This window comes from Eutrema salsugineum, unplaced genomic scaffold (genome assembly GCF_000478725.1).
Source record: "Eutrema salsugineum unplaced genomic scaffold, Eutsalg1_0 scaffold_3, whole genome shotgun sequence".
NCBI lineage: Eukaryota > Viridiplantae > Streptophyta > Magnoliopsida > Brassicales > Brassicaceae > Eutrema > Eutrema salsugineum.
The window spans coordinates 1,047,659-1,070,458 of NW_006256756.1; the positions used below are offsets into that span (position 1 = coordinate 1,047,659).

The 22,800-nt window shown below is 37.5% G+C and overlaps 7 protein-coding genes across 9 annotated transcripts; 4 read left to right on the plus strand and 3 right to left on the minus strand.

Moving 5' to 3' along the window:
• Positions 1-2,992: 2,992 nt before the first annotated feature.
• LOC18015288 (syntaxin-42) lies at positions 2,993-5,424 on the minus strand. Of its 2 annotated transcripts, none has more exons than XM_006396362.2 (8): positions 5,103-5,424; positions 4,443-4,716; positions 4,021-4,110; positions 3,841-3,921; positions 3,601-3,678; positions 3,455-3,520; positions 3,270-3,350; positions 2,993-3,196 (listed from the first exon to the last, which is right to left on the minus strand). In XM_006396362.2, the coding sequence occupies exons 1-8, from the start codon at positions 5,291-5,293 to the stop codon at positions 3,089-3,091; spliced, it is 969 nt and encodes a 322-aa protein (XP_006396425.1). In that variant the 5' UTR covers positions 5,294-5,424; the 3' UTR covers positions 2,993-3,088. The 2 variants fall into 2 exon arrangements, with proteins under 2 accessions (XP_006396425.1, XP_024009993.1); XM_024154225.1 differs by having other exon boundaries at positions 4,443-4,719.
• A 437-nt stretch (positions 5,425-5,861) lies between these two features.
• LOC18015289 (protein DEHYDRATION-INDUCED 19 homolog 5) lies at positions 5,862-7,594 on the plus strand. Its single transcript, XM_006396363.2, has 6 exons — positions 5,862-5,884; positions 6,029-6,117; positions 6,329-6,471; positions 6,841-6,918; positions 7,016-7,263; positions 7,349-7,594. The coding sequence occupies exons 2-6, from the start codon at positions 6,036-6,038 to the stop codon at positions 7,464-7,466; spliced, it is 669 nt and encodes a 222-aa protein (XP_006396426.1). The 5' UTR covers positions 5,862-5,884; positions 6,029-6,035; the 3' UTR covers positions 7,467-7,594.
• Positions 7,510-9,501, minus strand: LOC18015030. Its single transcript, XM_006396364.2, has 5 exons — positions 9,378-9,501; positions 8,917-9,273; positions 8,714-8,807; positions 8,185-8,606; positions 7,510-8,106 (listed from the first exon to the last, which is right to left on the minus strand). Exons 2-5 carry the CDS (start codon positions 9,250-9,252, stop codon positions 7,627-7,629), a joined length of 1,332 nt encoding a protein of 443 aa, XP_006396427.1. The 5' UTR covers positions 9,253-9,273; positions 9,378-9,501; the 3' UTR covers positions 7,510-7,626.
• LOC18015031 (programmed cell death protein 2) lies at positions 9,482-12,348 on the plus strand. Its single transcript, XM_006396365.2, has 11 exons — positions 9,482-9,719; positions 10,016-10,299; positions 10,393-10,476; positions 10,562-10,695; positions 10,796-10,893; positions 10,987-11,075; positions 11,170-11,284; positions 11,358-11,512; positions 11,589-11,659; positions 11,745-11,859; positions 12,059-12,348. The coding sequence occupies exons 2-11, from the start codon at positions 10,060-10,062 to the stop codon at positions 12,215-12,217; spliced, it is 1,260 nt and encodes a 419-aa protein (XP_006396428.1). The 5' UTR covers positions 9,482-9,719; positions 10,016-10,059; the 3' UTR covers positions 12,218-12,348.
• Positions 12,349-12,795: 447 nt separating this feature from the next.
• On the minus strand, positions 12,796-14,334 carry LOC18015032 (60S ribosomal protein L19-3). The gene is made up of 5 exons (XM_006396366.2): positions 14,158-14,334; positions 13,623-13,745; positions 13,227-13,540; positions 13,068-13,117; positions 12,796-12,983 (listed from the first exon to the last, which is right to left on the minus strand). The coding sequence occupies exons 1-5, from the start codon at positions 14,267-14,269 to the stop codon at positions 12,947-12,949; spliced, it is 636 nt and encodes a 211-aa protein (XP_006396429.1). The 5' UTR covers positions 14,270-14,334; the 3' UTR covers positions 12,796-12,946.
• A 392-nt stretch (positions 14,335-14,726) lies between these two features.
• LOC18015014 lies at positions 14,727-15,446 on the plus strand. The gene has a single exon (XM_006396367.2). The coding sequence runs from the start codon at positions 14,771-14,773 to the stop codon at positions 15,323-15,325; it is 555 nt and encodes a 184-aa protein (XP_006396430.1). The 5' UTR covers positions 14,727-14,770; the 3' UTR covers positions 15,326-15,446.
• An 826-nt stretch (positions 15,447-16,272) lies between these two features.
• LOC18015015 (putative GTP diphosphokinase RSH1, chloroplastic) lies at positions 16,273-22,582 on the plus strand. 2 transcript variants are annotated; one of them, XM_006396370.2, is made up of 24 exons: positions 16,273-16,562; positions 17,234-17,424; positions 17,545-17,724; positions 17,809-17,874; positions 18,018-18,110; positions 18,192-18,323; positions 18,420-18,521; positions 18,598-18,675; positions 18,770-18,841; positions 19,019-19,126; positions 19,308-19,405; positions 19,489-19,549; positions 19,664-19,729; positions 19,819-19,875; positions 19,957-20,058; positions 20,211-20,369; positions 20,487-20,618; positions 20,715-20,801; positions 20,918-20,989; positions 21,130-21,216; positions 21,292-21,739; positions 21,840-21,901; positions 21,985-22,053; positions 22,156-22,582. In XM_006396370.2, the coding sequence occupies exons 1-24, from the start codon at positions 16,538-16,540 to the stop codon at positions 22,258-22,260; spliced, it is 2,652 nt and encodes an 883-aa protein (XP_006396433.1). In that variant the 5' UTR covers positions 16,273-16,537; the 3' UTR covers positions 22,261-22,582. The 2 variants fall into 2 exon arrangements, with proteins under 2 accessions (XP_006396433.1, XP_006396432.1); XM_006396369.2 differs by having other exon boundaries at positions 19,667-19,729.
• Positions 22,583-22,800: the final 218 nt, after the last annotated feature.

A 22,800-nucleotide genomic window follows, 5' to 3' on the forward strand; every position in this document is an offset into this window, starting at 1 on the left:
TAACTCATACTATGATTTGCAACTTTCTTTTGTAGATATAAGTGAGTGACTCAATCTTCAAGATGTTTCACTTTTGATCTTTTTGATTTGCCTACTTTTTGTTCTTAAAATTTTCTAAATAAATTACCTTTTAGTTTATGATAAATATTCACATAGCACCATAGGATGCTAGCCGGGGTATCAGGTCAAATTTTGGCTTGAATCAGATAAAATAAATGACAAGAATATCCAATGTTTCACAAGCTATCAAGAATCTTCTGGTTAAATTATTATAAAAGAAGAAACCATAATCAGGCTAAATCCGAAGATATTTGATTTGAGTATGGATTTTTTGTTTTTGTTTTTTGGTCTAAGTTGCTAAACTCTCCTTGTTTCCTTTAGGTTCAAGACTGACGGGGACAATTCCTAGGGTTTGTTAATTATAACAAAAGGTGAGCAGTTTTCTTAAAAAGACAAAGAGATTCTTGAACGCTAAAAGAACAATCACTATGAACACAGAGACGTATAAGGAGTATTGTTCCAAATATCATCCACCATTGGCCATTACTCCTTCTCTTTGTGTTCTAGATCTCCGCCTATTCAAACTTATGTAGTATTCACAAAGCCTTGATGAGTTTATGGTGAAGAATCAAACCATTTTTATAGCCTTTTTTCGACCGATGTAGAAACATTTCGGATATTTTTGAAAAACAAAAATATTACCATTAATATTGAAGCCATGGTCCAAATTAGAAGTCCCTAAGCCACATGAAACCATATAAATCATCAAAAAAAAAAAAATCCAGTAGTTTGATAGAAATTATATGTTCAAATTTGAATAACATCAATGGAGGGAATACATTCGGTTGATATGTATATTATTACCAAGTTGTGCGTTGGATATGAGAAAGCGAGATTAGGCAAATTAGCCATTTGCTGTGGTGAATTTACATCCACTACCACAAATTCTTTTGGATTTCGAAAGCGCATGCTCACGAACTCAATCTTTTTTCTTTTGGATTAAAAAGATGGTGTGATATTATTTGAAACATTAATTGGTACAATATTTATAGATATCAGATTATTTATATTTTTTTATATATAATTATTAATTAAGAACGACTGGAACATATTGTTTTTTATTCCCAAGAAAGCGCACGAGCGAGCGGAGGTATACCATTTTTCATAAAATAAATTCCATCAGTTTTGGCAACCCATAAACGTGTCTCACCACATCGTCTGCTTTGGGCACCTCTGTACACCTCAATATTACGAGAATGCTCTAAATTAGGCCCGTGCTTCAAGAGACATGTTATCTTCCTCCTCTTATATCCCTTCTTCTCCTCCACAAATGTGAAGACCTCATTAGCACCAACTGCCAAATCTATTCCTTTTTCATAATTTTTCCCAATATGGCAATATATGCTAAGAATACCAGACGGAGGAGTGAGTTGGTTGGATACTGTTACGTTATTTTCTGGGCATGCTTCGTTCAACTCAAAATACATAACAGTAACTAACATAAAAACATCAAATTTGGAATAACAAAACATCAAATTTGGTATTTATAATTCTTTTGTGTGGATATACTACTCTTAAGCACCACTTTATATATCTTGTGATGATCGTCTTCAAGTAAATATAGCTGATGTGTGCAAGATATATGAGGTGGTGCTTAAGAGCATTTGCAATGGTTGTCTTTATATTTTATTCTAAAAATAGAGTTTTTTAAAAATAGAAAATGGGTTATTGCAATGGTTGTCTCTATATTTGACTCTAAATCTTACTATTAATTGTTTATAAGTCCTTTTACTTTTAAATTTTTTAAAAAACTTCTATTTACTTTATTTTTAATAACTTCACAAAAAAAAATTTAAATTTTATTTATTATATTTTGTTGTTTTATTTCAAACTTTTAAATAATTATAGAACTAATTATTATTATTATAGTTTAATTAAGTATAATATTATGTTGTATCTTATTGTTTAAGTGTCAAAAGATATGAAAGTTTAAAGATTGTTTTATAAATAAAAAAGTTCTATTCTATAAATAGAGAAATGAACAGTATTTCTCTATATATATAGATATATTGTTCATTTCTTTATTTATAGAATAAGATATAGAGTACTAATGCAGATAATTTTACTCTAAAAATAGAGTTTAGAGGCAGAAATAGAATACATATATATAGAGACATATTGTTTATTTCTCTATTTATAGAATAAGATATAGAGTACTAACGCAGATGATTTTACTCTAAAAATAGAGTTTAGAAGCAGAAATAGAATATCATTGCAGATGCTCAAAGAATAGTATGGATCTGTTCTTTTCATAAACGCTGCATCAGCGTTCTGCGACCAAGAAATATACGGTGGAGAACTTAAAATTGGTCTCTGTGAACACATCGGTGACGCTGCAATTACTAATAACGGTGACGCCGGTGTCGTTGATGCCGCTGGAAAAATATAGCGTCACTTTTTAGGTACTGCGACCACCTCCTGCGACACCTCTTTTTGCAGCAACATCTCCGACACATATCGACACATCGTCGTTTTGCTTCGTTATCTATTACGGTTGTTGCCGTTTCTCGCAGACGCCGCGTCGACGAAAAGAACAGACCCTATATCTCCCCCATTTTGCAGGGTCGCGTTGCATAGACCCTATCATTTTAAAGTTGCTAGGAACCTCAGATGCATAGTTTTTGATCTTATTAATTGCCTATATAGGTCGTTTCACAAGACGTCTATGAAGCCAATACATTCGTTTTATGGTTCCTTTTATCATTCCTTGGAACCATGAGTCGATTCCCTCCTTGTATTATCTTATCTAAGAATTTTGTAATCTTGATTTGATAAGAACAGGCTGTTCCTAACATTTGGTTTTCTACAAAATCTAGCCATGGAAACAAACAACACATCACCATAAAATGTCCGTCTGTTCGATATTTTCCACACACAAAAAAAAAAATCAAGACAAATGACAGTTTTATTATGAAAGATAAATGCTTAGAAAAATGAGCGAATTCAACTAGAAAAAAAAAGATGCTAACGGTTTGTTCTAACAAAAGACCAGCTGCTACCTTTTTGGGTTTTACTTGTTGGTATTTGACTAAAACAACAGATTCTTGAGGACTAAAAGAACAATCATTATGAAACAGAGTACAAGCAGTATCGTCGCACATTTCACCATTGCTCCTTCTCTTTGTGTTCTCTCGGCCTATTCAAACATTGGAAAAAAAAAAATCTTTTAGTAGTATTCCAAATTAGGAGTTTTTGGTAAAGAATCAAACCTTTTGTAGTTGTTTATAGCCTTCCTCGACCGATGTAGAAACATTTTGGATATTGTAGTCTATTCGGTCAACTATTGTTCCCTGATTCATACAAGAGCACAGAACTTTTGTTGAGAGAGAGAGCAAAGACAAGCTTTGTATCCAATTTACGAATATTTATATGCCTAAATGAGACAGCTTGAAACCTGGTCGATCACAAGAGCTGATAAGTCCTTCATTATCTGTGCAAGGTCATTCACGGACCCCAATACCTAGAGAGAAATCTGAAGTTAATCACCATTGTAATGTAGAAGTTAATTACGATGGAAATGTAGTAACAGCTTCTCATTACCTGCTGAATCTCTCTTTCCCTTTCCGCTGAGACATGTTGCCCTTTCTTCAACTTGATTGTCTGGTGCTCATCAAAACCCTAAAAAAGAATTTAAGACCAGTCATTCTCACTATGGTATTGGCAGTGTAATTAAGGAAGGCAATGTTAAATCATTGTGAAAATGGAACCGTTCTTGCTTGATAACCATAAGAAATGTGCTCAATGTCAATTATGTATTTTAGACAACAATTACGCACTTACCATCCCACCAAATTCATCTTCTTCATCCAGCCTTGACATCTTTCCATTGAAGTTAAACTCCAAATCTACTCCATCCTGACCCTAAGAAGCCAAATACATATAAGAACATCAGATTAGGACACATGAATGTACCAAGAATCAAATATTTGTTAATTTATTGAAGAAATGGGCAAATGATACCTCTTTCTGCTGCTGGAGACGTTTCAAATAAGTAGATTGTTTTCTGCGGAGCTCCATGGAGAGGTTCTGAAGATCTGTTGCAAGAGAACGCTGTCAAAAACAGTATGTCAAAGAGTAGGTCAAGTCCATTGGAGAGCCCCGCTAACACATGTAGACAGAACTTTAATCTCGAGCTACAAACTTGAGACATAGAATAACACAAAGCTTGTGAAAGAGAAGAAAAAAACAAAAAAAACAACCAAATTTACTTCATACGTTTCGCTAACTGATAATGTCAACTAGATTGGTAATGAAAAGATTTTCTTAGAACGACTTAACCCAGATTCCCATATCTGATTCTTCTAACAGCACAGAAGAAAAGGTAATCGCCACACACTGTCTTTATCGTTAACAAGCTCAATACTGGAAAAGTCCAACAATACCTGCACATTTTTCCTGAGATTTGATTCTTCTGAAGGCCCTCTAGTAGATAACTTCTGCAACCTCTTTTCTGAGTTCCTCAACAGATCCGTGATTTCATGAGTGAGCATCTCGACCGCACGTTGATTCCCTTTGTTATCTCCAAACGTAGGCATTAAAGCCTTTGAATGAGCCTTTGCTAATTCACCCATTTTGTCTCGAACCTTTTGTATATTAAAAGTTATCTCCTCAGAATCGTCTACCCAAGCTGGTGGGAGACCTATTGTGAAGGCATCGCTACTGCACAAACATTCACAATTAACAATAAGTCTGTATTTCCCTTGGAAAGGATATGAACACAAAATTAAAGGCACACTTCAATTCGATCATGATTCATCAAGAAAATTTCTCAGCCTGAGAAACTAATGGATCGAAATCTGTTGAATCATATGGATCAAAAAGAAAAATGGTATTTGCTTCCCGTGAGTTGCATTTGTTTAAATCACACTCTGCAACCTAAATCGCTTAGGGTTCTAATTCCGTACCTACGTTTTTTCTTGCGAACCAATCATGATTACAACTTGTTTCTATGTATAATCCAATAGTTGCCACCATTTTTGCAGAAATCAAACAATACATCCATAACCATGACAAAACGAAACGAACAAGAACACAAAAATTACCTCGACGGACCAGGATCATTGGAATTCAAAGGAGCATAAGAAGAGTGATTAGACCGAGCAAACGAGCCGCTAACCATTTCGATCACCGGACCACTGAACGAATCAGGCGCCGATAAAGATAAAGGAGCTCGCGCGCTCTTGCACGCATCCCTGTGCTTCCTGTACACCGTCGTTCGGTTCCTCGTCGCCATTCAAGCAAAATCAATTTCGAAACAATCGAATCTCAAAATCAATTACAGTAGAATTTTCCCGGAAAATTTTGGGATTTTTATAACACAAGATCGGATTTCACCAACGGGTGTCGTAGGAAGCTATAAATCTGAAAATCGCAAAATGTTTCTGCTTTAGCGCGTGCTGTGTAGACTTAGCCACAAAGGAGAATTATTTGGGCTTTAATAAATGGGCTTTCAGACTCATTTAAATATGAGGCTTTTTTGCACACTTGCTCAATGACTTGGGGTCAATATATTGCAAGTAGGTGTGTGGATCACACGTTTTAAGACGATGACGCACTTAAAAGTAAGCTAAAGGCTCTGAAAAGACGTAAACACCCTTAGTCTTCCATGCTAACTCGAGGCGGGAAAAGGTCAACAGAGGACGGTGGTTAGTGACCAAGTAGGGGTATTTTGGTCATTTTGAGTTTTCAATCACTAGATTCTTGCCCATCAATGGATTCTCGCCAGAGACAAAAGAAACCTCATTTAAAGGTCTCGCCTTTTTTGAACCAAAAAAAAAAAGGTCTCGCCTTTTTTGAACCAAAAAAAAAAGGTCTCGCCTTTAAGGTGTGTTTCCTCGCACTTTCCTGTAAAAAGAGGCTCAACAAAGTACTGTACTGACAGTTGCATATAAATGCACGAGGAAGGGTATTATTTAATTAGAAAAGTGATCTGAGATTTTCATTTCAGCTTTCCTTTTTTTGGATTCAGAAGCAAAATGGAAGAAACTTTGTTGGGCATTTGTGGGTTTGATTCTTCGAAGAAATATCGATTAGAAGAACTTGTCAAGCATCAGTCAGGTTAGTTTCAAAAATCCCCTCTTTCTCCGATTGGATTTAGCTTATCATTTTACTTTAGGGTTCATGCTAATGTTTTTAATTTCTCTGTCAAAATTCATTTTTATTGCCGTTAAGGTCTCTTGGGTGCTTGTAAATAATGGAGAAATTGTTCTCACTTTATTGGAATTTGTTGGGTTGATATAAGTTTTGTAATGGTAAACTTTTTTTGTAGGTTCTTGTATTGAGTTTGAAGATGTTGAAGGAGATGATGAAATGGCAGTGGATTATCCGTGTCCGTTTTGCTCAGATGATTATGATTTAGTTGAATTGTGTCACCATATAGACGAAGAGCATCAACTAGATGCTAACAATGGGGTAATTTCAGTTTATATCCATCTCAGAAACTCATTTACTGTTTTCTTTTAACTAGACATTCAGGCTTCACATGACGCAGATAGTTTTCGATTGTTCAGTGCTTATTTTAGCAGGTAAGATTGTGATTTTGTAATGAGAGTTGATAGGGACTTATTGGATTTTAGTTAACTTGGATTATTTGCTTTGATGCTATGAGGAGACAATTTGCAGTTGTGAATAGTTTGGAGTGGGAAAACGTTGTGGCTCAATCCTAGAAACCCTTTTGAGCTTAAAAAGAACGCACCTTTAGAAACTTAGACCGGTTCAGTATTCTCTGCAATGAAATTAGTCTTTTGGTGAATGTAATGATCAGCTTTGGTTGTGATGTAGGTATGTCCGGTTTGTAGCAGACGAGTGAAGATGGATATGGTTGATCACATAACCACGCAGCATAGAGATGTTCTGAAGATATCCTTTTTTACAAAATGACTCTTTCTTCTTTTGGTAAACGATGGTATGGTTAAATCAATATATCCACATTTGGGTCCCTTGACAAAAACCTTACCTTGAACAAAAGCAGAGACTTTACAAGGAGGAGTCTTATTCAGCATTTTCTCCAGGGACAAAGAAGTATATACAGTCCCTAATCGATGGGCCACTGTCTACTAATCATACATCCAAAAGTGTTCCTGACTCGTTACTATCATTTGTCTACAACCCGCCGTCACCGAATCAGGCCAAGCTTGTCCTGCCTGATTTATCAAATGGAGCAAACATGGAAGACAAGAGCCATATCAGGGATTCGACAGAAAGGTAAGCAACATTTTATGTTTTCTTGATTCTCCGTGCCTTGTTTCACCTTCACTAAAGCTACATTTTTCCTTTCGTATGTGCGCAGAGACAGGAAATCGCTGTCTCCCTTGTCAGATACCGAGCTACTAGAGAAGGCAAAGAAGAGAGAGTTTGTACAAGGTTTAATATCATCGGTCATGTTTAATAACTTCCACGACTTCTGAGTTAAATAAGAAAAGATGTGATACATTGTTTGAATCTTTATTGCTCTTAGTCAAGTATTTATATATTGAAACTCTGGCAAAGTACACTAGATTTTAGTCTATAAGCCAATGAGCTTTTGTTTCTCTTTCAAACTTCTACATTGTTTACAGCTCATAATCGTTAAGTTACTTCAGGCCGGAGTTTCCTTAACAACCACTTCTTGCGTAGTTTCACATCTAAAGCCAAGAAAGTTTTCGCCTTGAGTTCATCTTCAAGCAGATCACAAGCATCTAATATAAGCTCCTCGTCCATGTCTGGTAACGCTTGAATAGCCACAACAGCGTCCTCTATTGCCATGGTTTTGGTTTCATCAACTCGAGGCTTCTTCGGATTTATAGGGCTTGTATCAGTAGTACCAAGTTGATGATCTCTTTTGTTCTTGGGATCAAACAAAAGAGAGCTGCTATCTTCTTCCTCGGCTGAAATAGACAAATCTGTTGTTCCACTGGACTTGAACTCTTGGAACTCGGTTTCGGGGTCAAACCAGTCCATAGCTTCGAAGCAGTCATTTTCTTCGATCCCAGAATCGCCACAAAGCACACACAAATCTTTGTAGTATGGAATTGGTCGAGTCATGAATTGCCTTGCATCTCTATGAGCCTATTAATTGTTTCAGACAACAACACACTTTGATAAAGAAACCATACACTTAAGCTAAATATCAGAACACTCAATTACCTTTATATAGTCTTGCCAGACATTATCATCAGCTGTAACCATTTGACGCTCATCATCCCAACTAAACCCATCTGATCGAAGAAGACTCATGATCGCGTTAAATTGTCTTCTCAGAGTCTTATACCGATTCTTCAAGACATCAACATTAAAGTTAGACTCGAATTTAGCGTTGAAGAGATTAACCATCTCAGTCCATGCTTGTTTCCTGAAAACACCGTCAATCTGGTTTCCACTTCTCGCTTGGTCCAACATCAGACCAATGAAATACCGGTCCATTGGAGGATGCCAAGTAGTCCTGAACCGTGCTATGCTGCTTCCTTTTGAGTTAGATAAGATCGCTGTTGATTCACATTTTCTATTGTTGTAACCTTCATCTTCCTCGAGCAGAGTGTTGGTTTCTCCCTCAGTAGCATCCTCCTGAGCTGAAACACATAAATCATAGACTAAGAATCCAACGGGCCTCAAGCTTATACAATTCTCTTCACCAAATTCTGTGAATAGTAAGATTCAGTAGACTTAAAGATTGTACCTTTCCGCTCAGACATTCCATCTGTGTAAATCAAACACAGATCTTTGTAATAAGGTATCGACTTTATCCGAAAAGATTTTAAATTAGGATGACCCTTCAAAACAGTGAAAAAGAGACAAGACAAAAGAAGCGATGTCAAAGTTTATACCTTAAAACGAAGAAGAAGAACAAACAACACACAAAACCCGAAACGCAAAACGTACCTTGAGATACTCATCCCAAACGCTATTATCAGCAATCACCATCTGTCTCGTTTCATCCCAACTAAAACCATCTTCTTTCAAAAGATTCTTGACGGATTTAAACAAGTTCCTCAGTGTCTTGTGCCGGTTTTTCAAAACATCTTTCCCATAAGGAAACCTGAATTTCGCAGTGAAGGAAGAAGACATAAACTTCCACGCGCGTTTGCTAAAGAAATGATCTTCGAATCTATTGCCTTTTCTCACTTGCTCCAACATGAGTTCGATGAAATACTGATCCATTTCAGGCGTCCACACCGTTCTTAATCGCTCATTACCATCTCTGGTAGATGTGTTCATTATTTTCTCCCACTTTCTTACCTGCACGAAACACAAATTTGAGATGAGAAACAGAATCGAAAATCAAATTAAGAATTCGAGATTTCAATTGAATTAGCTAGAAGAGAGCAGAGATCGCCGCTTACAGAGAACTCCGGTGAAGGCAAGAGAGATATCAGTGATCTGAGCGGGAATTGGAGTTCCGGTGAACTTCTAGGGATAAGATTGTCCGGGATAAGGGCTATTCTCTTCGTGGCTAAGGTTATAATTTTATTCGCAACCAATTCAGAAAACCTTTGATGGGCTTACATTACTTGATGGGCCCTCAATATTACGGCGTCGTTTGGTCGTAGGGTTTATGATTGCAGAGAATGAGTGTGTTTCGACTTCGTCATCGTCTTCGTGAAAATTATCTGTTTACATTGACAGAAGAAGAAGGTTCGATCTTTAAAGGATACAGAGGAACATCTTCATCTCCAACTGGTGTTGTAAGTTTCTTATTTTCTCTTTGTTAAAAAGTGAGCTTCTCTATCAGTTCTGGGTTTGTATTAGCTGCGAATTTAGCTATGAAATCGTGAAAATCAGCTAGCTTCGGTACGAATTTAGCTATGAAATCGTGAAAATCAGCGAGCTTTGGTAACACAGTCACTCTAATTGCTGAAAAAAACCATGAACAGGATATAAACTGTGCATTTTTTCTGTGATTTTATTTTCAAAATGCTCTTGGGGGGTTTATGCAGCAAAGAGTAAAACCCTTGAATCAGTCCTTTGTTTTGTTGTGCAGTCGTCATTTCATCAATTCAACTCATAAATTCAAAGTATTTGGCGATGAGTAGCTTCAACGGAGACTCCATGGACGATTTCAAAGGCCTCCGAATAACTCAGCTCGATGATGATGATAACGAAGAGGAAGCTCCAATGGACCCGATACACGTCGATGAATTCGATGATGATGACGAAGAAGACGACGAAGATTGTGAACCTGTGATATTGGGTTTCGTCGAGAGTCCAAGATTCGCATGGTCAAAACTCCGTCAACTGTTCCCTAATTTAGCAGGCGGTGTTCCGGTACTACATTGTATAATCTTTCAATATTTGCAATCAAATTTCTTCTTAATATTTCTTAGGTTTTGAATTCTTGGGTTGAAATTTGTGATATAGGCATGGTTGGATCCAGTTAATGTACCATCAGGGAAGTCAATTCTCTGTGACATATGTGAAGAGCCTTTGCAATTTGTACTTCAGGTGAGTTTTCATACAAACTAAGTTGTTATTCCTCGCACATTTGTTTTGGTCGGTTTATTTACGAGATTGGAGGAAAATTTCGCAGCTTTATGCTCCGATAACGGACAAGGAATCAGCTTTTCACCGGACATTATTCCTCTTCATGTGTCCATCTATGTCTTGTCTCCTTCGTGATCAACATGAACAATGGAAACGTGCCCCCGAGAAAGTTATGCGGAGGTAGAAAGGAATCTCTTATTAGTTATCGCATCTTAGTGTTTGTTTTCACTTCATTCCAATTTGGTTGTTTCAATGAAACGCTTTTCTTTTTTCTCTGAAGTATGAAGGTTTTCCGTTGCCAGTTGCCTCGTGTTAATCCATTTTACTCGAGTGAGGCTCCGAAACACGATGGAACAGACAAGCCCTTGGGACTTGGAGGTATTTTATGAACCGTGTTATGGGTTTGACTCAATTCCCAGAGTTCTCTTTCATCTTCGATTCTTGATTTTGTTTTGTTTTGTTTATCTTTAGCTCCGCTTTGTACTTGGTGTGGAACGTGGAAAGGAGATAAAGTATGTAGCGGCTGCAAAAATGCTCGATATTGTTCACCGAAACACCAGGTGTGTATGTGTGTGTTTGTGTGTGCATAGTTTGTTTTCTATTGTTCTGCTAGATTCCACGTTCTTGAACAATCTTCTTGTTTATAATTTCCAGGCCCTGCATTGGCGCGTGGGTCATAAAACCGAATGTCAACAGCTTCGTGCGGTTCTCGAAACATCTGACTCAGGCCTTGTTGATAATGGGGTTTCTCTGACTCAACAGCAGAAAGGTTTGCAGAATACACAAACCTTTCTTAGCCTTGGAAGTGGGAATTTTATGTAACTAGTGATATGTTTGTGCAGTTGCGAGTAAGAGTCTATGGAAAGAATTTGTATTGGTCAATGAGGATGAAAGTGAGTATGATACAGAGATGTCAGAAGATGATGAAGTTGCTAAACCTTTGGTCTCAGTGAGAGAAGTTGACGACCAAATGAAATCGCTGATGAAAGATTTTGAGGTATAGACACTTTTTGCCGCCTTTTTTGCAACTGTAAATTTGCTCGAATGATTCTCAGTTACGTGTTTGTTAACAGGGAGATGCCGATAAAAATAGTTGGGTTAATTTCCAGCAACGCGTGGCCAAAGCACCTGAACAAGTCCTAAGGTGTGATTCAAACACACACAAGTTGGGATTTTTTGCATACATTTTTTTTCTTAATTCTCTCGTAACACCAATATGTGAAATACAGATATTGTCGGAGCTCTGGAGCTAAACCCCTTTGGCCAATAGCAAGTGGACGAGTCTCTAAATCTGAGATTCCCAATTGCAAATCTTGTGGTGGTCCTCGTTGTTTTGAATTTCAGGTACCTCTTTCATGTTTTACCAAATTTGATTTTCTCTTCTTAAATAACTCTACTACTGGTCATTAGTCACTGCATTTTAGGCCGTATCAAACCTGTCTATACCAAATTAACACAATTGTTTTCCCCATTTCATTGCTCTGTTCTTGCATATTGGAAGCTTGTCTCTGTTCTTGATCATATTAATGGCGGTTTTTTTCAGGTAATGCCGCAGCTATTGTTCTTCTTCGGCGGGAACAACGACAGGGAATCTCTCGATTGGGCAACAATCGTGGTGTACACGTGTGAGAACTCGTGTGAATCGAGCTCAAGTTACAAGGAAGAGTTTGTGTGGGTTCAGCTCTACAGTCAAACAACTTAGGCCTCTTCCCTTCTGTTTCTGCTGCCACAAAAGTTTTGTTCTTAACCGGATCAGACCTAATATTTGTAAAATTTTCATCGGTTATAATTGTTGTGTTAGTTTGGTTATGTCATTGTTTGCTTAAAGATCTCTATTTAGATTTTGACATAATATATTAATCATATATGTTTAGATTAGTTAGTTCGATAACAAAGTCGGATAATACGCGATTTACACAATTTACGATACATAATGGGAATTCAACAGTATTGGTCAACTTAGTCTAGTGATAAATTCTCTTCTAACTCACCTGTGAACAATGTTCTAAAATATGGCCTGGACGGCATCTGAACGCTATGCGGTAGATATATTTATTTTATACAATTCTGTAAGTTTAGATTTTGTTTATTCAACATTTGACATTAATTATATAATTTAAAACTATACCTTATTATACAACACAAGGATTTATTGAGTTCACTGCTAGAGGTTAACTTTTCATATCTACAAGTTAATGAACATAGTTTACTACCGTCGAGAACGTTTTAGAATACTAATGGTAACTATCGTACAAAATCTTTAAGGGGCTACTGCTGAGATGATTGAAAAAGAAAAAATGAATTGAAGACGAGAAATTAAGTCTACTGAAAAGGTTCTCATATTTGTCGCAAAGAAAGTGTTTTGACAAAGATGAATCACAAAAACCATGCAAAATCACTGCTAAACGAAAATTCACTATCGAAACAAAGTTCATTTTGCTCCCTTCTTAGACTTTTTCGCTGGGACCCTGCAAGAACCCAATGAAACAGTTTAGAATGTTGCCACAATACAATGAACAATTTGGTCAATCACGATGATGATCAAAACTTACTCTGCGGGCTGCGCAGGTGGTGCGGCGGCAGGTATGTCTCCTCCAGGACCCTGAAACGAAATAACAAAACCATATTAAATGAAATGATTTCAAAGCGAATTAACCAAGCCAAATAATATGAAATGATCAATGGTAGCTTATAATGGAAAAAGAAATCACCTTGGCAAGTCTTTCCTCTCTACGAGCATGTTTCCTTTCTCGGCTAGCCTTGTTCTTAGCCCTCTTAGCCTCAAACTGGTCAGACAGAGTCTTCTCTCTAGCCTTCTCAGCCTTAGACTTGTGGATGCTCTCCATCAGGACACGCTTGTTCTTGAAGACATTACCCTTGACTTTCATGTACATGTCATGGTACATGTGTCTGTCAATCTTCTTCGACTCCCTATACTTCTTCAGAAGACGCCTCAAGACCCTCATCCTCCTCATCCACAGTACCTTTGTTGGCAACCTTGCCTCCCTGGTACCCTTTCGCTTACCTTAAACCATTACACAATACACACATTAAAATGGTGGTCTTGTTGTAGTTTTCAAGAGTTTGGGTCCAAAATGTTAACTTACCATAACCAGAGTGACGTCCCTTTCTCTTGGCTATATTCATCCGGCGTGCTCTGGAACGTGAGTGAATCTTTGTTGGCTTCCTGATGATGAACCCATCCTTCACAAGCTTCCTGATGTTTTGGCCTACACTTACATAACCATCCAAAGAATCATAATCAGAACTAGTAGTATCAATCATCAAACGCATATAGACAGACACAAACACAATGATCGACAGTGTTCTATAGCGAGTTCAGTCCGTAAGAATCAGAATCTATAGCTTCATGAATCAGGGAAAAGAATAGTGAAGACCAAACTAAAAAATCAGTGAAAACATGTAAAAGATGTAACTTAAACCACATTTTCTGAGAATTTACTAAATTCATCAAATCGAATTCACATCATTCAACGTATTCAACGAATCAAACTACAAAAAGTTCTCATAATATCCTTTTCACTACCATCCTCATCAGCAAGCTTCGATCGCAGATTAAGCCAGCAAGAAAAACTAAATCTAAACAAACGAAGTAATTAAAAAAAATGAAGAAGAACATACGCGAATTGGCCATGGAGATATCACTCCCTTCGTTGGGATCGAGCCATATTTTCTTCTTTCCGCACTTCAGCACTGAAGCTGCGAGCCGTTTCTGGAGCTTCAACGAAACCATTTTCTCTGCCTCCCTTCTGGAGATTGATTTTTGGCGGAGAAAAGCAATCCAACGAAGACAATAATCTTTATATATGATATTTTCTAGGGTTACTCCTACAAAACCTCTCACTTTCTTCTCAAGCCCGTTATAGGCCCACTATTGAATTGCACACCTGCAATGTAAGACCAATTTCACCAGCCTAAACTGCAAACAACATTAAACCTAAACTCTACTTTTATAAGCCCATCATAGGCCCATCATTGACCTTACGAATGTTCGTTGACCTTGTTTCTCCTAACACGAATCTCTCTGAACCCGTAACATAAGAAGAAACATGGCAAAACGAACAAATAACCCAAAAATAGACGTCGAGAGGTAAAAAACCCCTTAAAAATAGATTATTCCAAAAATACATTTTTTTCTAACCTCTTTAAATAACCATTTTTCTATTTGATTCCTCTTTCTAATAATTACGAGAAGATCGAGAGAAAGAAGAAAAGGAAAAAAACAAAAAAAAAGATGAAAATGGTCGGAAGGATCTTTCTCCTTTTCCTCTCCGTCTCCGTCACGGTAGTCATCGCCGGAAAAGCTCCACCACCAACATTCACCGAGAAAGGCAAAGCCTTAGCTGAGAAACTATGCGAGAAATCCGAAGACAAAGCGTTCTGCGTTTCGAGCCTAACGTCGCGTCCCGAAGCACAAACCGCAACCGCGCCTAAACTCGGCGTGATCGCGTTAAGCATCGCGTCAACAAACGCTTCGGACACGTCTTTCTACATAAAAGCCAAACTAAAACAGAAAAACCTGGAGCCGGCGTTAGAAGACACGCTCGACGACTGCTCAAAGAATTACTTAGACGCAGTCGCGCAGCTAGACGATTCTCTGGCCGCTTTGCTCGCGAATGCGTTCATCGACGTCGATATATGGCTCAACACGGCGATTAGCGACGGCGAGGCTTGTGAAAGCGCTTTGAGCGAACGTGCTGGGAATGACGCTGAGCTTGCTCGTAGGAACACAAACTTCTTGAAGCTTTGCAAGGATGCTCTTCTCATCAACACTATTTTAACTCCATAAAGTTTATTTTGTTAGCCGATTAAAATTAATTTACATCGGCTTGTCTGTTGTAATATTTCGTTGATACGTGGGGGTAAATTAAACGATATTTGAAAATACTTTTTTTTTGGGAAATTTTGAACGAGCATATTGGAGTACATATATATATATATAGTACGTACATACAATAAATATACAACTTTTTCTTATATATGCTGTCATGCTGATGATATTAATCAGATTATGTATTTTGTGCTCTTCTATATCAAACAGTGAAATACTGTATGTATCATAAGATTTATTACATAGTCAGATCCAGAGATCCTCGATAACATTGTTTATTGTAATATTTAAAGTTATTAATTAATTTCCAAAAAGTTTGGATGAATTTATTATTCAATTATGCTGACGAGTTTAATAATCAGTTATGCTGACTAACAATATTATTAAAGTTTCTGATGATTTAATTTACATTTTACTACCACTGAACAAATTGGTATGCTTATCATTATCTCTATGATTATTAAGGTTTTTTCATTCAAAAAGACTGGATGCTAATAATTCCTTATTTGTATATTTAAAAGTCATATTCTTTGATAAATTATACTTTGACAAACATCTATTACATACTTCTAACAATACTACTAAAGTTTCTGATGATTTAATTTACATTTTACAACCACTGAAAAAATTGGTATGCGCTTATATTATTGGGACCTATATTATTAAGGTTTTTTTTTCATTCAAAAAGACTGGATGTGAAAATGTCATATGCTTTGATAATTTATATATTGACATGCATCTATTAAATTAAATGACTAAAAAAGACATGTTATTTATAGAGGTCAATTTTAATATACAGAAAGTTTTTAATCCGAAACTATTGACTTGAAAAAAGGTAATATTAACACAAAGGGAAAAATATCTTTGTTTTTTCTCATTTTAGTCTTTTGATTATATCGGACGGCATTTGTGTGGTCAGGGCTACCTGAGAGTTGATATCTGTCTCTCGCTCTTCTTCTTCTCTTCTCTTCCTCTTCTTCTTCACATCACTGTGTGCGTCTCTCTCTATTCTATCCTTTCGAAAACCTTCCCTATTCGAAATTTCACTCGCCTCTTCCGCGAAAGAGTTCTCAATCTCCGTCTCTAGGATTTCGGAATCTGGAGATTTGAATTCTTGTTCGATCAAATGGTGGATCGATTTAGTGCGATTGCTTTGCCTCATTAGCAGCAATGACTTCTACTTCTTCCATGTCCGGTGCGTATTCTTTCTCTCCTCTCTCCTTCTCTCTGATTTTGTTTATCGATACTTGTTCGTTGAAGAGTCGCACGTTCGAAGGCAGAGTTTAAGAGAAGCTTGTGACGTTTGTTTTGTTATTATCTCTAATTGAACTCGCGCTCAATTTTGTATTGCGTCTAGCGAATTTCCTTCCTGGGACCGTGTTTTCCGTAGCTATTAGTCCGGTACAGAGAGAAACTGAGAAAGTACGATTCTTTTTACGACTGTGTTGCAGTGAATGGGTTTCAACTACAATTGAATTTGAAAGCTTGTTTAGTTCTCGCTCTTGCCGTCGTGTACTGGCCTGCTATGATTTTTGGACTTTCCTAGTTCTTTGTGTGTATGCGTGGGATGGAGAAAGAGAGAACCCACTTGGGTGATATTTTGTTTCTCGTGTTTGTTGGGTCACTGAGAAAACGTATGAAAGTTAGATTTAGAGAGATTAGGTTGTAGACTAGTGCTTCTTTAAGTCAGTTCTTTCATGTGCCAACTAAACACATCCTAACCATCTTGTCGAGGACCACAGTTTCTATTAGTGGTTAAGGAACCTGTTTTCTTTTTTTTTATCAATAATTAGTTGCCTTGAATCGATGCATCCATTGTTTACCCTTTTTGGTCATTATTTTATTGTTTCCTGGGCTACATTGCAGTGTCTGTGGAATGTGTGAACATATGTAATCTAACGAAAGGAGATGGGAATGCAAGAAGCGATTGCAATGCTCTCTCCTGTGCTTGGAAAGCTCCAAGAGCGTTAACTGGGTTCCTAGCTAGCACTGCTCATCCACCTGTGTGTTCTCTATATCTATGTGGCAGAAATGGAAGAAAGAGTAGAAAAAAATCTGTAAGTATTCTCTATTGCTTTTCGTTATGTAGAGGGGTGTTAAGAGTATATTGTTTGGCTTTAATAGATATTTTAAGCTCCAGAAGAGGTGTTTTATCGTCTCTCCTTTGGATAATGTAGTGCGCGTGGCAGAGCTATGAATATGAAGTAGGTTTTTCTGAGGATCCTCATTTTGTAAATGTGAGAAAAATTCCGAGGTCCAGATCATCTTGTGGTGTTCATAAAAGATGGGAACTGTATTGCTTATCATCTGAATCTTCTGGTGCGTTCGGCGATGTTACCGCCGAAACATTATGGGAGGTAGTAGACCCTGCCCTCTTCATTTCTAATGGCACTTACTACCACGGTACTCTTAATCATTTTGATGGGCTGTTATCTCTGCAGGATCTCTTCCCATCGATATCTTACTTATCCTGTAAAGAACTAGAGTTTGTTCAAAAGGGCCTCAAGGTATGATGATATAAATTTCTTTATATTTGAGAGGCGTCTTTGAGCTATATGCTATATCATTGCCCCTTTACGGTGTTAAATATTGAATTGTATTTCAGTTTTCTGGTATTCATTTCTTAATTCAGTAAGAAAGGTTTGTGCAGTTAGCTTTTGAGGCACATCATGGTCAAAAGAGACGTAGTGGGGAACCATTTATTATACATCCAGTTGCAGTTGCTCGTATCCTTGGGGAACTTGTGAGTTGCACGATACATTATGAACATGGTTTACTTGAGGATAAGTTGGAAAGCTGATAAGTTATTTTTGTTCTTGTTTAGGAATTGGATTGGGAGTCTATTGTTGCTGGATTACTTCATGACACAGTCGAGGATACAAATTTTATTACTTTTGAAAAGATAGAAGAAGAGTTTGGTGCAACTGTGCGTCACATTGTAGAAGGAGAGACTAAGGTCTGCATATTTGTGTGTTGCTGCAATATAGAGAAATAACTCTACGCTTCCTTTGACATGAAGTTCATTTATGTATAAAAGATTTTTCTCTATTAGGTGTCTAAACTGGGAAAGTTGAAATGTAAAACCGAAAGTGAATCAATACAAGATGTTAAAGCAGATGATTTGCGGCAGATGTTTCTGGCGATGACAGACGAGGTTTCAACTCTATAAGTTTGTGTTTCTGTTTGTGTGGTTATCTTATTCATCAGCAGACCTAACTGTTTCATTCCAGGTCCGCGTCATTATTGTCAAGCTAGCTGACCGGTTGCATAATATGCGAACTCTCTGCCACATGCCTCCCCATAAGCAGGTGATTACTTCAAGTAGTTGAGATTTTTTGCCCATACAGCTCTCAGCTCTATGTTTCATTTGTGGTAACTTATGATTTTGTGGGTTTCGTTCAGTCCAGCATTGCAGGGGAGACTTTGCAGGTCTTTGCTCCTTTAGCGAAATTACTTGGAATGTATTCAATAAAGGTATAAGCCTTTAGTTATTGTTTTTGTTTGCTAGTAATCTTAAAATAATATTATGCCACGAGGTAGCATAGTTTTCCGGTCACATCAGTTGAAATGTATTCTAGTGTCTATATGAAACCTAATTATCTCAGTTTTTGTGTCCCATGGCGTTCTGAGTTTGTGGTGCTAATTTTGCAGTCTGAACTGGAAAATCTATCTTTCATGTACGTAAGTGCTGAGGATTATGAGAGAGTCACAAGCAGGATCGCTAACCTCTACAAAGAGCATGAGAAAGAACTCACTGAGGTAGTTTCAACTTATTATCGTCTCTGAGGTTAAAATGCCAAAACATTGATTGAAAAGGGAACGGAAATTAGTGAAGGATGTTCATTATCAACCTACACGTTCTTTGCCCTCTCGAACTGTGAATTCATCTGGGCGTTTATCGAGTTCATCTGTATTCACCGAGTCCTACTATGTATCTTAGGCAAACAGAATTTTGGTGAAAAAGATTGAAGATGATCAGTTTTTGGACCTTGTGACTGTGAATACTGATGTTCGTTCTGTTTGCAAGGAAACTTACAGGTGAATCTATTAAGTGATTTCTTCGATTTAGTCTGTACCTACCCTTTTCTTCAGCATCTGAAGTCTCTTATTTTTACATACAGCATATACAAAGCTGCGCTCAAATCAAAAGGATCGATTAATGATTACAACCAAATTGCTCAGGTTTGTGTTGTACACTCATCTCCAATTTGTATAAAATGTTTTGAGTGCAGAACTTCTATCTGCCAGCTTAATATGATTTTTAACACGCAGTTTCTCTAAATTTGTTTACTGTAGCAGTTACGGATTGTTGTAAAGCCAAAACCTTCAGTGGGGGTCGGGCCTTTGTGCAGTCCACAGCAGGTGAAAACCCAATGAAAAGGAAGCGGGTATCTTTTGTTCCGATTCGTTCTGGTGTGTCACTTAGCTTTCTCACTCTGTCATCAATGCAGATATGCTATCATGTTCTTGGGCTAGTTCATGAGATCTGGAAACCTATTCCCCGAACTGTACGTATCTGATCTTCTGTTCTTTCGGGATATATTTTCACTACATTACATTTGAGCATATGTCTTACCTTTTTGTTATAGGTAAAAGATTACATTGCGACACCGAAGCCTAATGGCTACCAGAGCCTCCATACTACTGTGATTCCGTTCTTGTATGAGAGTATGTTTCGGCTGGAGGTTCAGGTATTTGATTATATTTTTTTCAGCACAGTTCTTAGGAAAACGCCAATGATTAGTATATTTGAGCTTGTTTTTTTTTCTTTTAAAGGTTGAATCATAGGGAAATTTCTAAAATGCTGATTTGATTCGGTAACAAACTACATTTCTCTCTGCAGATCAGAACCGAGGAGATGGACTTGATAGCTGAAAGGGGGATTGCTGTTTACTATAATGGCAGGGCTCTTTCTGCTGGATTAGTTGGAAATCCGGTTCCTTTAGGTAGAAATTCAAGGGGGAAGACGGGTTGCCTGAACAATGCAGATTTTGCACTCAGGGTATTTTCTTAGCATACTCACAGTAAAATGCAGAGAGACATTCTAGAAGTAGGCAGTGATTTTTTTATTTGTTTGCCTTCCCAATATGATGTTAGTTATGACAGTTTATTTTTCCAGGTTGGGTGGCTAAATGCTATACGAGAATGGCAAGAGGAGTTTGTGGGTAACATGAGCTCTAGAGAATTTGTGGATACCATTACGCGGGACCTTTTAGGTAGTCGTGTGTTTGTATTCACACCTAAAGGAGAGGTAAATGACTAAGCTCACCTTGCAACCTCTGAAGTCTGAAACATTCATCCAAAAATTTCACGTCTTTGCTTAGATGCTTTGGCATTCTATATGCAGATAAAGAACCTTCCAAAAGGGGCCACCGTTGTTGACTATGCTTATTTGATTCACACGGAAATAGGAAACAAGATGGTAGCAGCAAAGGTATTTTCCACTTTCACGTCATTCTTTCCATGATATCTTTGATTTCTCTAGCTATTATCTTGAATACGGACAACAACTGGACAACGTTAAGGATACTTAATTGCTTGAAACTGCAGGTGAATGGTAATCTTGTTTCTCCAACGCATGTTCTTGAGAATGCCGAGGTCGTGGAGATACTCACCTACAACGTTTGTACCTTTTCTCTCTTGCATGTGTTTGTCATTTCTGCTTCCTTTTTGTCCTGCTCATGGAAATTCTGATTGCCTATTATGCTCTACTACCTCAGTTCTGTGAGCCCTCATGTTTTATTATTATTGTCACATCGCAGGCCCTCTCAAGCAAATCTGCTTTCCAGAGACATAAACAGTGGTTGCAACACGCCAAAACAAGGAGTGCAAGACACAAGATTATGAGGGTATGTTAATTTTATCCGCTCACTTTATGCTAATTGGCTCACTATTACTAATTGATGCGTCTCAACTTCTTCCAGTTCCTAAGGGAGCAAGCTGCGCAATGTGCTGCAGAAATAACCCAGGATCGAGTGAATGACTTTGTGGCGGACTCTGACAGTGACATGGAAGATCTCACAGAAGATTCAAGAAAGAGCCTACAGTGGTGGGAGAAAATTCTCGATAATGTTAAGCAGTTTCAATCACAAGACAAAAGCAGAAACGTAACCCCTGCGTCTCAAAACGGGAGCGTTTGGGTCCCAAAGGTTAATGGGAAACACAACAAAGCCATCAAAAACTCGAGTTTGGAGAATCCGGAGTTCTTCTTACCTGGAGATGGAATTGCCAAGATTTTGCCTGCTAACATCCCTGCTTATAAAGAAGTGTTGCCTGGTTTAGACAGTTGGCGAGCCAGTAAAATTGACTCATGGCATCACCTCGAAGGTCACTCCATCGACTGGTTATGTGTAGTATCCATGGATCGTAAAGGTATGTTCTTCATTTGCTTTATGGGCATGAATCCAAAACCACTTCTTTTTTTTCTCTTTATTGGAATTTCAAATCAAAACTATATGTTATATTTTCACAGGCATAATTGCAGAGGTTACAACAGTCCTTGCAGCTGAAGGCATGGCAGTATGTTCTTGTGTGGTGCGTGCTTTAACTGTAAAACCTTACTTCTGAACTTGATAGTTTCCAACGACTCATCTGACAAATGTCATGGTTTTTGGCAGGCCGAGATTGACAGAGGAAGAGGATTAGCAGTAATGTTGTTTCAAATAGAAGCAAACATTGAAACTTTGGTAGTATATATGTCCCAATGCTCTAAAACTCTCTTTTAACAATTTTTTCCGATTTTGGATTACTAAATCTAACCCGTCTCTTTATGTATCTGTAACTCCCAGGTAAGTGTTTGCGCAAAGGTGGATCTAATCTTGGGTGTGTTGGGATGGTCCAGTGGTTGCAGCTGGCCAAGATCAACAAATAATGCTCAAGTTCTTGAGTGTTAAACGCCAAAGGACTCATGTTCTTGGCCATGAAGTTTTGTCATGTTCAGTGGAAAAAACAAGCAAACTTGAGAAGAAGAGGGACTGGTTGCTCAAAGTAGAGGTAGAGAGCTCTTATAATATTCTTGGAAAAAATAAATATCATTTTGTTTTGAAAATAAAACCATTAAAAGAGAGTCAAATTCTTTTAGATATTTTGTGTTCAATAAATCGAGGTCATTGTATATAAAGACCAAAGAGTGGGATTAACATACCAATGTAATATGTAGATACTCTTGTTAAACCTATACTTGCACATAGAAAAAAAAATGGATGCATTTCACAAAACGGTTTCTTTAGCATCTTCGTCAATTTTGTTTTCTTGTTCCTTTAGTCAATACCAAGACAAATATAGGAAACTACATCTTTTCTTATTGAGATCAAAGTTTTTTTTCCCTCCCTCTTTTTATTGTTGATTCCAATCATGGATGATAAGCCAGATTTTAAGGAAGTGTATCCATAGCTATGAAACCTTCGCATGGTACTAGAGGGTTGAACAGGTAT

Bases quoted from the DNA above. Each gene is read 5' to 3' on its own strand.
- LOC18015031 (XM_006396365.2), top strand. From the start codon at position 10,060: ATGAGTAGCTTCAACGGAGACTCCATGGACGATTTCAAAGGCCTCCGA. The intron at 10,696-10,795 runs GTAGAAAGGAAT...TTTTCTCTGAAG, and splicing joins CCCGAGAAAGTTATGCGGAG to TATGAAGGTTTTCCGTTGCC. The intron at 11,285-11,357 runs GTTTGCAGAATA...ATGTTTGTGCAG, and splicing joins TCTGACTCAACAGCAGAAAG to TTGCGAGTAAGAGTCTATGG.
- LOC18015030 (XM_006396364.2), bottom strand. From the start codon at position 9,252: ATGAACACATCTACCAGAGATGGTAATGAGCGATTAAGAACGGTGTGG. The intron at 8,808-8,916 runs GTACGTTTTGCG...ACTGTTTTGAAG, and splicing joins TTTGGGATGAGTATCTCAAG to GGTCATCCTAATTTAAAATC. The intron at 8,107-8,184 runs GTAATTGAGTGT...AACAATTAATAG, and splicing joins TCTGGCAAGACTATATAAAG to GCTCATAGAGATGCAAGGCA.
- LOC18015288 (XM_024154225.1), bottom strand. From the start codon at position 5,293: ATGGCGACGAGGAACCGAACGACGGTGTACAGGAAGCACAGGGATGCG. The intron at 3,521-3,600 runs GTAATGAGAAGC...ATTTCTCTCTAG, and splicing joins GGGAAAGAGAGATTCAGCAG to GTATTGGGGTCCGTGAATGA. The intron at 3,351-3,454 runs GTTTCAAGCTGT...TGTATGAATCAG, and splicing joins CAGCTCTTGTGATCGACCAG to GGAACAATAGTTGACCGAAT.
- LOC18015032 (XM_006396366.2), bottom strand. From the start codon at position 14,269: ATGGTTTCGTTGAAGCTCCAGAAACGGCTCGCAGCTTCAGTGCTGAAG. The intron at 13,746-14,157 runs GTATGTTCTTCT...ATGTAAGTGTAG, and splicing joins TATCTCCATGGCCAATTCGC to GCCAAAACATCAGGAAGCTT. The intron at 13,118-13,226 runs GTGATTTCTTTT...ATTTCGTTTCAG, and splicing joins GAGAGGAAAGACTTGCCAAG to GGTCCTGGAGGAGACATACC.
- LOC18015014 (XM_006396367.2), top strand. From the start codon at position 14,771: ATGAAAATGGTCGGAAGGATCTTTCTCCTTTTCCTCTCCGTCTCCGTC.
- LOC18015015 (XM_006396370.2), top strand. From the start codon at position 16,538: ATGACTTCTACTTCTTCCATGTCCG. The intron at 18,324-18,419 runs GTCTGCATATTT...TTTCTCTATTAG, and splicing joins TTGTAGAAGGAGAGACTAAG to GTGTCTAAACTGGGAAAGTT. The intron at 22,054-22,155 runs GTAGTATATATG...TGTAACTCCCAG, and splicing joins AAGCAAACATTGAAACTTTG to GTAAGTGTTTGCGCAAAGGT.
- LOC18015289 (XM_006396363.2), top strand. From the start codon at position 6,036: ATGGAAGAAACTTTGTTGGGCATTTGTGGGTTTGATTCTTCGAAGAAA. The intron at 6,919-7,015 runs ATATCCTTTTTT...CAAAAACCTTAC, and splicing joins AGCATAGAGATGTTCTGAAG to CTTGAACAAAAGCAGAGACT. The intron at 7,264-7,348 runs GTAAGCAACATT...GTATGTGCGCAG, and splicing joins ATCAGGGATTCGACAGAAAG to AGACAGGAAATCGCTGTCTC.